This window comes from Ruditapes philippinarum, unplaced genomic scaffold (genome assembly GCF_026571515.1).
Source record: "Ruditapes philippinarum isolate M1 unplaced genomic scaffold, ASM2657151v2 ctg81_1_1_1_1, whole genome shotgun sequence".
NCBI lineage: Eukaryota > Metazoa > Mollusca > Bivalvia > Venerida > Veneridae > Ruditapes > Ruditapes philippinarum.
In genome coordinates, this window is record NW_026861623.1 from 328,656 (window position 1) to 341,916 (window position 13,261).

Genomic DNA, 13,261 nt, shown 5'->3' on the forward strand with positions numbered 1-13,261 from the left:
GATATTGTAACTTCCAAGGTTTGTTCAAGTTACATGACTTGTTTTAAAACTTTGTTTAATATATATATTTACAGGTCAAACCCAAATTATATAAAATTTATACAGAAATTCATGCTGAGACTTTAAAAATGTCATTTTAGTGTTATGTATGCAACATATTACATGTATATAATTTATATCTGACCAGTTGGTATTTCCAATATTATCATTGTTCTATTTTTAGAACATTAACTACATGTATGTACTAGAACTTTCTTAACTGTTGTAGAAAACTCATGCATTATATTTAGATAGAAACTTCTGGAATGTTCTTTATTGTTGAAGTTGCTAGATTATGATTACTTTAGAACATAATAGACCTTTCTGGAATTTTCTTAGATAATATATATAAAGTGACATTTTTCATTACTTTTACCTTTTAAGTCATCAGTGATCTTTGAAGTCATCAGTTACCTTTAAGTCATTAATATATTTGGAGTATTATTCAACTTGGATATTAAGTGATTTATTGGAGCTTGGATTATTTTAAAATAGTTAAATTTATTCTTGTGGATTTTATTGTGGGAATTTATTCTAAAGTGTTCTTGGATTTAACTGTGCAGTCTTCGAATTAACCCACTCGACCGACGACTCGCACTCGACCGACGACCGAGTCGAGTAAATTTGCGGGTGGTCGAGTGAAAATTCCAAGCTGGTAGCCCGTCTGGTCGAGGGCTTTTTTCATATCCAAATTAGGAAAATGTTGGAAATATGCAGAGCTCCAGATAGCAATGTTTTGGCTTTATGAAAATACTATATATTTCTGCTGAATTGGATGGAAAACTAAAAGTACTATTGTCAACACTGCTTAAGTTGAAACAAAAGTAGCAGGAAGTGACATCGAGTAAAAAGGGAAGGTAACTCTTGGGAGTTTCTGAAATGAAATTATTGATAAAGTTAAATTTGGTGTAATTATCGTAGGACTTAACCTAATATTCAATTTGTTTAGACATATATTCTAATGTTTTTGCTACAAAATAAAGAAAAATGTTGTACTTGCCAGCATATTTCTCCCTTGCCATCTGCAGTTTTGTACTCAATATTTTTGTACCAAGTTTACAGTTACGGACAATTTCCTCAAAGACTAATTCTTTGTGTATAAAAGTTTTAATTCTATTATATTTATTTTTCATTAATTCTAATTTCAATTATAAATAATCAAAACCAAAGAACGACACTAAAATGTAGTCTGTATAAATAGAGCATGAATAAAGCCTCATGCTGACCTGATGTAGCTGATTGTAAAAGAATGTGACACATTCAAACAACAACATGTCAGCAACAAAAAAATGAGTCTTGTCATTAATTTGCTGTGTAACCTAAACAAACCCTAGTCTAGGGAAGCCTGCCTTAACAGAGCAAGTTTTGTAATATTTCACATTGAATCAATATTTTATTATATAAGTCAGTCTGATTTATGTAAAAAAAGAAAAGTTTAGAAGGCAATGAAATTTGATAACAAAACAATGCAAATTCTTTTTATAAATTTTACCCCAGAATTTTCATTTTACTCTAGATTTTGATGGGTAAACCACCTTGGCCCTAAAAATTATTTGCAGCTTTATTGAACCTAAAACGCTTATGAAATATTATTGATTGTTAGACATTTATTAGGCATCATCTCATGCTTCACAATATGTCTCTTCTCTTGTATTTTGAAGGCACTAAGCCAAAAAGGAACACACCAAAAAAAAAAAGTAATACGAAATGGGAATATAAATATGTTGTCAATGCATGTATCAACCGACATGGTTACAGTAAACGAGGAGAAGAGTATTTTCAGTTTTTAAACAATTTTTTTCAGTGTGACTGTGGACAATGCCACAGAAATATCAAAATATCTTCTTTTCATAATTATGTAGTTTAAACTCTTCTTATTTACATAATGAAAGGAAGAAAAGTTGATTAGTTGATATTTTGATAATGTTAAATGGTATATAAAACATATAGAAAGTGTTATTTTTGTACAAAATGCATGCAAAAAATACCATTTTGGTTCGGGCTAGTTAAAATGTGTTCGGGCTAGTGAAATTTGTAAGCTGCCAGCCCGACTGGGCTAGTGCTGATAAAAAATTAAGGCGAAGACTGACTGTGCTATTCAAAAAGGGATCATTCCAGGATCAGACTAGACATTAGATTTTACATTTATATTTGGACTTCAGGTATTTGTACACATAATTTGTTGTTTTGATTTTCTTTATTAATTTTTATGTAATAAATTTGTTATTGTTACAAGTTTGTTGCTGGCTTTTCTTTCTCGTTACGCCTGGCTCGTAACATTAGCATGATTTGAGTACATAAGCTAATTTTTAATATTTTAAAAAAAATTTTGTCATTAATTTGCCTGAGTATCCCTTTAAATCTAAATATCTTACCCACTCTTTTACCCTTAACACTAATAAACACACTTGTCCATCTTTTAATCTTCAAAAAAACATTCATCAATTTTAGGAAATTTTTAAAATATGTACTGATTAAATATCAAACAGTGAAAACCATGATCATAAGGCATTGATGTATTGTACACTGGTTGTATGGGTAGATATTAGTTACAACAAGCAGTTCGTCAATTTTTATGAGAAATAAGTACAATGTATCAAGTTTAGATTTGAGTGAAGCTAGTGGTAATGCACTCCTGTGAGATTTTAGAATATTTCTATTAAACAATGTTTGACAAAAACAAAGCCAGGAGTACGTCCTAAAGTAGCTTGCATTCAACTTATGGGGGCTTACAGAGTACTGTTTATATACATAAAGTTAAAGCATCAATAGATTTCTCAATTAACTTAAATCAACTTCAATTATATTATATAATGTTCTTGTTGATGATATATCAGATTAGAGTACACAAAATAATTATATCAGATTAGAGTACACAAAATAATTATCACAGTACTGCATAAACATCACTATGTCTTCCTCTATGACTGAACAGTTGCAGGAACAACAGGCTTCACTGGCAGTGTTATGTTTGGTAAAATATTGCAGCTCCTAACTATATCAACCTTGTCCTCTAACTGGAACAAATCATTTGTTGTATTCCTCATATGGTGTGACACGTCCTGTTAATAATAATAAATAAAAATTTGATGTTTTATTTGTTTGGTATTAACACTGATTTTTACACATGTTTGGTCAGTCCATGTAACCACCTTTCCTGGATAACTAACCTGTTATAACGATTTTCTTTAGAAGTGACTGACTACTTATCCCACACAAAATCTGAATCATGTCGGGAACAAATGACTTAATGTCCCAGATCAAATTCACCTCACCTGGATCAAACCAGCAACCCCTGGATTAAAAATCTGGTGATTTCTCCCTATAATAACTACATAGATGTGAGGGGTAATTAAGTAAAATGATGTAATTATATTTTCAGTTCTTATAATGTTTTCTTTTCATACAATACCGAAATAATATCTCACATACACTAACGCCACATATTTGATCCATATCAGTTTATGAATATTTTGACAAAACGGCGCCAATCCGTAAGCAGCGTAATGACGTCATCGTAAGTACACAACTCATTCATAAACAAGCTGACATTATTTCATATATACAAGAATGATAAATGGGGCACTGATGTAAACACAATACGACGTAAGTTTTTATTGTTGAAAACTTGATAAAATAACGTTCATCTTATTATTTATTTTGTTTAATAATTTCTATATCTTCGCAACAGTAGGGTGCGAAAATCGAACAGCGTTATATGAAAATCGGCACCGGAAGTTATTTCCACTTGAAAAAATAACATTAGTGATCTTCCTTATTTTATCGTGATAGAATCGAAATAACATCGGCCTGAGAGGTGTATATCGGCTATTTAACACCGGTTTTGTCGTTTTGATGTGAAAAATTTAACCACTCAGGCCAATGGCCTTCGTGGTCAATTCCTCCGCATCAAAACTCCAAAGTAAAAACTTTAAAGAAGAGACTGATGTGTAACTAAGGTTAATAAAGTTATAAATGGGAACAATGCGAAATAAAGTTATGGGATATGATCTCTATTTTTCATAATACAAATACTTACTTGGATAGCTATATGTGACTTCTGAAGTTGAATTGTCAGATTATGTAAACCAGTGGCAGCCTGTGTATAACTTTGATGTATTGTGTCTACAATATGCCTTCTTAAAGCTATATTTCTCTCACCTGTAACCACAATATTATACTGTTACAGAGATACACCAGTTATAGCAATATCACAAGAAAGCTTAAGAATATCTCTAAAAAGTTGATTCAGATCATGTGACTTTTCTTTATACATGTATATAGAAAATAAGCTACAAGACACAGGAAACAGTTTACTATTTTCACTGCTTGATAGTAGAGCAAAGGCTATATTGTTTTTGTTTCTTTTTTTTCAGAGGGAAAATTCAGAGAAAATTGTTGCTAAAGTTGTTTTCTTCAAAGGTGATCTTTACTGATTATCTTGAATGTATATGTGTGTAAAGTTTAAACATAATTCTTTTACTGGTTCTGGAGATGGAACTGACATGAAAATATTTACCAGGAATTTTCTAATTTCACAAAGGGATACAATTCAATTGAAATTCGTGCTAGAGTTATGGGACTTGGACACAACCAAGCTACTATGTCCCCCATCCCATAGACATGTGTGAAATTTCAACAGACTATCTACAGTTTACAGTGAGATTGGAAAATACAGGCAAAACCTTACCCAAAATTGACACATCAATGGCAAGGTTTGTAGGGTAGACCTATCATTTATCAAATAGTCAGCAGAATGAGTTTATGCAAACAATCTTGGTAGAGGTCTACTATCCACAAATATCTGATATGTCTATATGCAAAAATATCAATGCGTTATTTCTTCATTATGGGCTTAGTGGCAGCAGAATGTAAGATTAAAGCCAAATTTGACAGACAGGCATACAGTAAAAGTGGAATGTGGTCTGGACTTAAATATTTTGGTGAAATTAAACCAATTTCAAAAGTTTATACAATATTAACAAATAAACATTATATAATATATATATATATATTACAAAATTTAATTCCTAATAATAAAGGATTTTAGTTTTATATTGAACAACTGTCTTGAAATCGATTATTATCTTATTACTTACTTAATTTTCTATTCAGAAGTCTGAAATAAAAAGAAAAGAAAACTTGAAAATAATAAATATGGCACAATTAAAGGCTAACTTGCAAACTGAAAAATTCATTTTAGTTTTTTAATGAAAAGAAATAACAAGATAATGTCATAAAGAAAGTACTTTAACCTTTTCCCTCATATAGACGTGTTTTGACGGCTTTTCGTCCCCCCCCCCCCCTTTTGAGGGCTCAAACAGTGAAAAAATGCCCTATTTTGGCCCCAAACACTGTTTTTCGTTTGAGAAATGTTGTTAAAAAAAGTGACTGTTTGGGGGGTTTGAAGGGGGAGCAGTAGTCCCCCTCATTGCCAAGAAAATTTTGGGCATGTGACAGGCTTAAAATGGCCTCAGGGCGATCTTAAGGTAACGTGTAACTGATGCTGAAAAGCCTTTTACTCTATTTCAATTCATTGAGAAGTTGCAGCACTTTGAAATCAGTTTTGATGGAAAAAAACAATGCAAAATAGTGATTTTTGGCAATTTTGAGACGTCCCCCCATTGCCATGGTAACAGGAAATTTACAATTGAGCATACTGTTACAGAGGCTATTGTCTAGTCAACATTTGTGTTTCATCAGTATTGAAGTATTTTCATAGTTTTATAGCAGTTTGAACTTGTTAGAGGTGGCTTTTCAATGAAAACGGCCATTTTTCGCAATATGCTCATTGGGTAAAAGGTTATATATATTAAACAGAAAATATTTTTCTTTGTGAAGAAAAAATATACATATTTAGCAAAATCTAGGCACAAATTAAAAAATAGGTTGAATTGATATTACATAAAATTGCTGGAAAATTGTAACTATAGCTATTTAGAATATACCAGCTATATACTTACGTATTATATTTCGGTTTTACCTCCTTCTGCTGTGAAGGTAATGATGGTGATTGTGGTGATGTTAAGTCAGTCGTGTCCCCTTTCTCTGATGTATTCACTGTAGAAAAATATCAATTTGCTTTATTTTCCATTATAAAATTATACAGGTATATTACATCATAATTATATAAATACTAAAATTCAATCATTTTGTTGGATTTGTAATCTACTCAAAAAATTTTAAGATTGTGTAAAACAACACCATGGAAATTTACTTAATAAATTGGTGGAAGGAAACTAAAAGTGCCTAAATCTTCAGGCATTATAAAGGGAACCATTACATGTAGGAGTATATTGTAGGAATATCCTCTGAATTACCAAATTACTAACCATCCCAGAAAGTAACATGTTTTAATTACCTTTAAATGAAACTTTTAACATCAACTTTGACAATGTAGAAGTTTTAATAAATCTGAAGACATATATTGAGCCAGATAATATTATGAAAATAATATCCACTTCTCTTCCAGGATAAAGAATGCACAGCTTTTATGTAACTAAAATAAAACACAAACCATTGAGTGGTAAGATTTGGCCTTCACTTGTTACAATTTCAAATTCTTCATCACTTTCCGATGCCTCGCCAGACACTATGACACCAGTGTTAACTGATACTTCGCCATCCTTGTGAGACACTATGCCACTTGTGTTTCCTGTCTTGTCACCATCTTTTTGACTGATTTCTTCAGTCAATCCACTTGTGCCAGCAGTGGCTGTGGTCTAAAATTACAATTATATAATATTAAACAACACCACATATATAAATAATTTGTATATCAGCAGATAAGTGGAGGAACAATCATTGTGTATGGGGTACAGTATCAGACTCCAGTGGTTTTTTTTCACATTAAGGGGAATGATGACATGGCCCATTGAGAGGGGAAAATTGTATCATGGAGGCAGAAAAGGGGAAATTCAGAAACACAATAAACAGCCTATTTTAAGTGAAGTTTAATATAAATACTATTATTTCTTTACATTACAATGGCCTTCTCTTTCCCACTATTACAATTTACATTATTATGATAAAATGGATCTCAAGAAAAAAGGTACTTGTAAAAATTAGTTACAATGCATTTTTATGAATAACTGGTATCAAATTCAAATGAGCTTACAAGTAAATCTTTAAGACGTTTTAGTACACTTTAAGCTCCACATGATATCACCTGTATCATGTTTATTTACTGCATTATATAAACCCTTAACTGAAACTTCCAGCAATAATAATTTAACTAATTGAGTTACAGAAACTCAACAAGATGTCATTCTGATATAAAACAGTTACATACTGAAAACTTTTATACAGAATTTTAAAAACAAGAGCCAAGTGAACAGGGTAATGCTCCCCAAAAAGGTTTTGGACACAGAAAAGTATATCTTTTGTAGTTTCAGAGTTATGTCCCAGACAAAGTTCAAAGTGTGATAATTCCAAACATAGGCAAGGCAGAGTTACTGTTCTTTGCACTGCACATCTACTCAATGGGATCTAACTACTGAATGGCACACGACACGTCGTCTCAATGTGATGATCATTTCTGTGAATTAGTTGTAAAATCGGACTTCAAATAATGAAGTTATGGACCGGACATGATTTTGCTGCTTGAACCACTGGTGACATACATGTGAACTCTCCCACTTTTAGCGGGAGACTCCCACTTTCTGCAACTATATTTTCAAAGACTTTTCTTAAAATATTAAAGGGGTATTTTTACAAATTTTTTAAGAAAAATCTCCCACTTGATCATCGAAAAAAGTTCACATGTTTGTGGTGACAATGTAGTCAGCTATAAACTTGTTCATGTTTCTTTTGACCTTTATTAACTTTGGGCTAGAACTTTTGGCTAGCAATATCGGCCTGTACAGTTAGCCACTGCCTTAAAATAAAAACAGTGATTAACATATTTTTCAGTTTCATATTACTTATGTCATCACTGATATATATACAATATTTAGCTCCATGATGTCATGATTCATGAAACTGAAAACCGACTAATCTATATCAGGGTCTTTCAAATTAAATGGTCTGGAGTCGGGCCAATTGTACGAAAAAAGATGTCTCGGCTGATACACGTAATTAGGTTATTTACCTACCGTGATCTGATAGTACATCCCTGCTAAAAATCCAAGCATAAGATAATGTTTTGTTAAATCGATTAAAAAATTACTGAAAATTAATCATGGATACATTATATCATCAGTTTTTACTTTGAAAAGTATAAATTTTATAGATTTGGTTTGAAGTGAGGAAGTTTTCTTTCCCGGTGTTAATGTAAAAATCTACTGCTCTTATTCGAAAATAGGTCAGAGTTTCAAAAGCTTTTTAAATTTATGCATTGTTCAATGACAAAACTGAGATCAATTTGACAGAGCAAAAATGTTATTTAATTGTATCATGTAAAGATTTTATAATATTTCACAATGTTATTTACAAATATTTGATATTTAATTAATTTAATTTAGCGCTGTATGTCAGCAAATAGTCTGAACAAGCATTCTATGTTTTCAACAGATCAAGGCTTTTAACCTGGCATTACTTCATGAGAATTTTGTGAAAAATGGCTATTTTCATTGAAAAGTCTCCCATTACAAGTTCAAATTGCTATAAAACTATAAAAACTGCTTTAATACTAATCAAACTTAGCACACGTATTGACTGGACCATTGCCTTTGCAATAACATGCTCAGGCTTTAATTTCCTGTTACCATGGCAACGAGGGGACATCTCAAAATTGCCAAAAATCATTTTTTTGTGTTGATTTTTTCCATCAAAATTGATTTCAAAGTGCTGCAACTTCTCAATGGATTGCAGGCCCGTCGTCACGATTTTGTGATTGGTGCGGCCAATTTGATTGGTTTTAGGTAGAATCTAGGGGGGTACGGGGGCATGCTCCCCCGGAAATTTTTTTATTCTAGGATGCTCTCAGGGGCGTTTTCCCGTATATTTGGCACAGTATACAGCCTGCCGCTAGTACATGTTATAGTAATATGTCAACGATTTTTTTACAGATTTAAGTGCGTCGTAAGTTTTAAGGGTGAAATTTAAGGTTCGCATGACGGACGGACAGGTGTACATAAAAGATGAATACATGTAATTGATATTTGGCAAATGAAAAATAAACAATAACTGATGTTATTTTAATTCTTTAGATGCATTTTTATCTGATGATTATAAATAAACAATTAAAAGAAATATTACAGTTCGTGGATTATTGTTTAGCATTAATCACACAATGGTATAAGCTTAAATAACAATCAATGACATGATGGAAGAATAATTACGGGTCAACAATTTTTGTTTAGCAGTAACTTTTATTTTGTTAACAATAATCTTACACAACACAGAGTCTCATATTATGTAAATTTTCCAAAAATACATCGCCGTCGTTCTCTGGTAGTAATGAACTCATCGGCAATTACACGTAAGTTGAGTGAATCTGTCCTGTACTTATGAATATGTAACACCATTAGATTGTTCAAGAGTACTTGAGACATTGTCGATCTCAGGTATGTCTTAATTCTTCTGAACGCCGAGAATGTCCTTTCACTGGTAGCATAAGTAGCAGGCATTACTAACAAAATTATTAACAACACAACGACCTCAGAGAAAAGTGCTGACTGTTTTGACGTAAATTTCAAAATGTCAGGTAGAGTAACAACTGGTACTATTTTCTGATTTGTCAAAATGTGAACGTAGCAGCTGAATCTGCATATATAACATGTCTCGGTTAATATCGTTACCACAGAAATCTCAAACAAAACCAAGTTCTCTAGTGTAGTCGGTCTTCAAAGGTCGTGCAGCCTTTATAAGTAAATTCTCCACGTTTTGAAGTACGCGATATCCCGGTTGGTCAAATCTATCTTTAACCCAGGCGATGGCAAGATCGATTGCTTCAAAATACCTAGGCCGGAACACTGCACTGTAACAGGGTGGTAGCCAACACCGTGCCCCATCTCGAATCGTGTGGGCGCCTTTCTCTTTCTCAATCTCACTTTGAAGTTTAATCCATAAAGAATCAAATCTGTCGTCTGACCTCATGTCTATCAAACTATCTAGAGTCCGCTTTGCTAGCCGCTGACCCTCGGATGCTGACAATGAAACTTGTTGAGGAGATTTGCTGAGGTTGTCTGTCAATGCTAGGATGTCGTGTGCGAGCATTACACCGAAAAAGTACTCGAACTTGACTTCGTAGGACTCCTACATATACCAATTGTGTCCAGTTTTTACTTCGCGTCATGTTTGTATATTACCGCGCATTGCATAAGGGGCCAGTAAAGTGTCAAATTGATAATCAGCGATGCGTGTTTTTTTTTTTTTTTTTTTTTTTTTTTAAATAAATGATACATCAATTTTTAAAGAGAACTACTTAATAATTTTTGCTACATAACTATTCATATGACGAAAAAACTGGCTCAATGGGTATTTTCTGCTATGTTTTTCTAAGTGAAAGGCATGGAAAATTACCAATATTTTAACATGCAGCAATAGATAGAAGATTTACCTTTCAAATGGTATATAATATTAAAGGATAAAATGTACATCCATTAAGTTTTATTTGCTACAAAATGCCTAATTTTTCACTTTTTGATAGGCATGAGTGATATTTCAATGGAGTAGCCTGGAACCCCGTTGTATCGATCTATTTACCCATAAATCACAACTGCATTTTAAAAGATTAAAATCTCCCTGAATATTAATTTTGTATCATTTATTTTGATCTTTTTGCTATAATATTTACATGGCAAATATCACTGATATATACTTTTTAGCTTTGGAATATACGGATATTTACAGACATGTCAAACAGTTTGAAGAATTAGGTCACGCCATTATATCGATGTATTGTGACAATCGCTCAGTTAGCCAAAGTTTGGGAAGCCTTAACCATCTTTATGTTAGATATTTCGGTCAATTAGAAACATAGATGTCTGTTTTAAAATGTCAGCATAAATTTATGAACTTTTGACAGACAGTAAATGTATTTTTAATAAGAACACATTATTTATAAGTCTAATTATTATCTACAACGTCTTATGGTACTGGAAACATGTTTTTGATCATTTTACTGCACAAAAATAAATGCGAAAGATTTTCTTGACACTGTTGTAAATGTTAACAATCAGCAGGTGACGTATTTTGCAAAAAATCTAAAGATTTGTAAATAGATCGATACAATGAATAGCACGATACAATGGGGTTCCACTATATATTATATAGGAGCTGCTTATCTCTGTCTCTGAAAATACATTATAATCTATATCTTCCTTCTCGTTTAATAATTTCCATACTTGTATGATATCACCTCTAAATCTTCTGTATGCCAAAGAAGGAATTTCCAGAATTTTTAATCTTTTTTTTTTTTTTTTGAAAGACACTGTCTTTATGCATAGAACTGAAGGGGCGGGGTAGATTTGGATATATGCATAATTTGCTGTAGCTGAACATAAACAGACACAGTCTATACCTCACGATCTAATGATTCATTTGGGCCAGAAAGCTCATCTTCATCCGATTCAGATGCTTCGCCTTCAACAATTATTTTAGAATTTTCCATTTTTTCACGTCAGTATATTGCAGAGGCTTGGACACAATCTCATCTTCTCGGCCCTTTCGTCAGTTATTATTAATAATAGCCGAGATATTCCGATTGTTATTTTTACAAAAATGGCCTGCAGGACAGGGCGGACCGTGAGACTAGGCGGACCATATATTGGGACAGGGCGGACCGTCACTCGAGACGAGGCGGACCGTAATTTAAAAAAAGTATTTATATGTGGACTAATGTAATAAAAGTATTAAATTATTGATGTTTTTGTTCTTCGTTTTAATATTTCAATGCATATATAAAAGTAAAAATATAAAATAAATTTTAAAAGTTCATGTGTAATTGAATATTAATTTGCTGAATGGACGATGTCACTCGAGATTTAATTGTGGATGATTTTGGTATTCTTTATAATATTTCAATCTAAACCTTTCTATGTAACATATGAAACATATATATACTGAACCAAAAAAGGAAACTTTCGCAAAGTATCATGTGCCAGTTGTCAAGGGTACCACATAGATGTACACACTTGTATATATGTAGTAGCTCGTAAAACTCGTTTTGTTTGCAAAATCGGTCAGCTAATCCCCGTATAAAAGCCCGAAATGTTTATTCAACGTAAAAATCGAGTTTCAAAAGGATTGAAAAACTGTACTAACATATCTACATTCAAACTTGGAGAAAGTTTCTTTTTTGTTTCAGTATATTAGAGTAGTTTAAAAAAAAATTCTCAAGAAATTATTTGTAACTGCGTCGACTTACGCAAGTGATAATTGACCAATTATCGGGATATAACAATGTTATTGTTTGTATAAGGCGCTAACGCTGCTAAAATTGATAAACTTTATTAAACAATTAGACACATAAAAAACATATTTTGTTGTACAATACACGAAATAACAATGATAACGAATAACATCACATTAAAATTATTTGCAATTCAACACAATAACAAAAAAATGAAGTGACATATTTGAAAAACATCTTAAAAAAATCTTTAAAAAATCTTATTAAAATTTACATAATAAGCACAGACACATGAAATAAAATGAACACTGAAATAGAATTTATTAAACAATAAGACACATCAAAGAACTTTTAAAACTTACTGTATTTTATATTTTTAATTGAATATTTGAATTGAAATATCAATACGAAGAACAAAAACATCATAATTACATTAGTCCACATATAAATACTTTTTTAAATCACGGTCCGCCTCGTCTCGAGTGACGGTCCGTCCTGTCCAAAAATACGGTCCGCCTAGTCTCGAGTCACGGTCCGCCCTGGTACGGTCCGCCCTGTCTCACGGTCCGCCCTGTCCGTAATTCACAAAAATGAAACCGGAAACTGCTCAATCGAAGTGAAAGCGCGCGGTGTTTTGAGAGAGGTAAAGAGGGGGTAGTCACTAAGCTCATAATTTGTTTACATTAACTTACATTTGTCTTATCGCATAGAATGAGACATGGACAACGGTAAAAAGGATCTTGATTGATGTTTGTTCTTACCAAAATTTAAATGATTAGCCTAATAATCTGAGAGTAGAAATAATTTGAGCCGCGTCACGACAAAACCAACATAATGGGTTTGCGACCAGCAGCCTGCGCATCCGCGCAGTCTGATCAGGATCTATGCTGATCAGGATCTCTACTTGTAATATGGTTGGTAAGTGAA

General features: G+C 32.4%; 1 protein-coding gene across 1 annotated transcript; it reads right to left on the bottom strand.

Moving 5' to 3' along the window:
- Positions 1-2,363: 2,363 nt before the first annotated feature.
- LOC132716341 (biogenesis of lysosome-related organelles complex 1 subunit 3-like) lies at positions 2,364-11,656 on the bottom strand. The gene is made up of 6 exons (XM_060699600.1): positions 11,504-11,656; positions 6,557-6,761; positions 6,003-6,099; positions 5,139-5,158; positions 4,079-4,200; positions 2,364-3,101 (listed from the first exon to the last, which is right to left on the bottom strand). Exons 1-6 carry the CDS (start codon positions 11,591-11,593, stop codon positions 2,961-2,963), a joined length of 675 nt encoding a protein of 224 aa, XP_060555583.1. The 5' UTR covers positions 11,594-11,656; the 3' UTR covers positions 2,364-2,960.
- Positions 11,657-13,261: the final 1,605 nt, after the last annotated feature.

Bases quoted from the DNA above. Each gene is read 5' to 3' on its own strand.
- LOC132716341 (XM_060699600.1), bottom strand. From the start codon at position 11,593: ATGGAAAATTCTAAAATAATTGTTGAAGGCGAAGCATCTGAATCGGAT. The intron at 6,762-11,503 runs GTATAGACTGTG...TTGTAATTTTAG, and splicing joins ATGAATCATTAGATCGTGAG to ACCACAGCCACTGCTGGCAC. The intron at 4,201-5,138 runs GTAAGTAATAAG...TTGTGGTTACAG, and splicing joins ACTTCTGAATAGAAAATTAA to GTGAGAGAAATATAGCTTTA.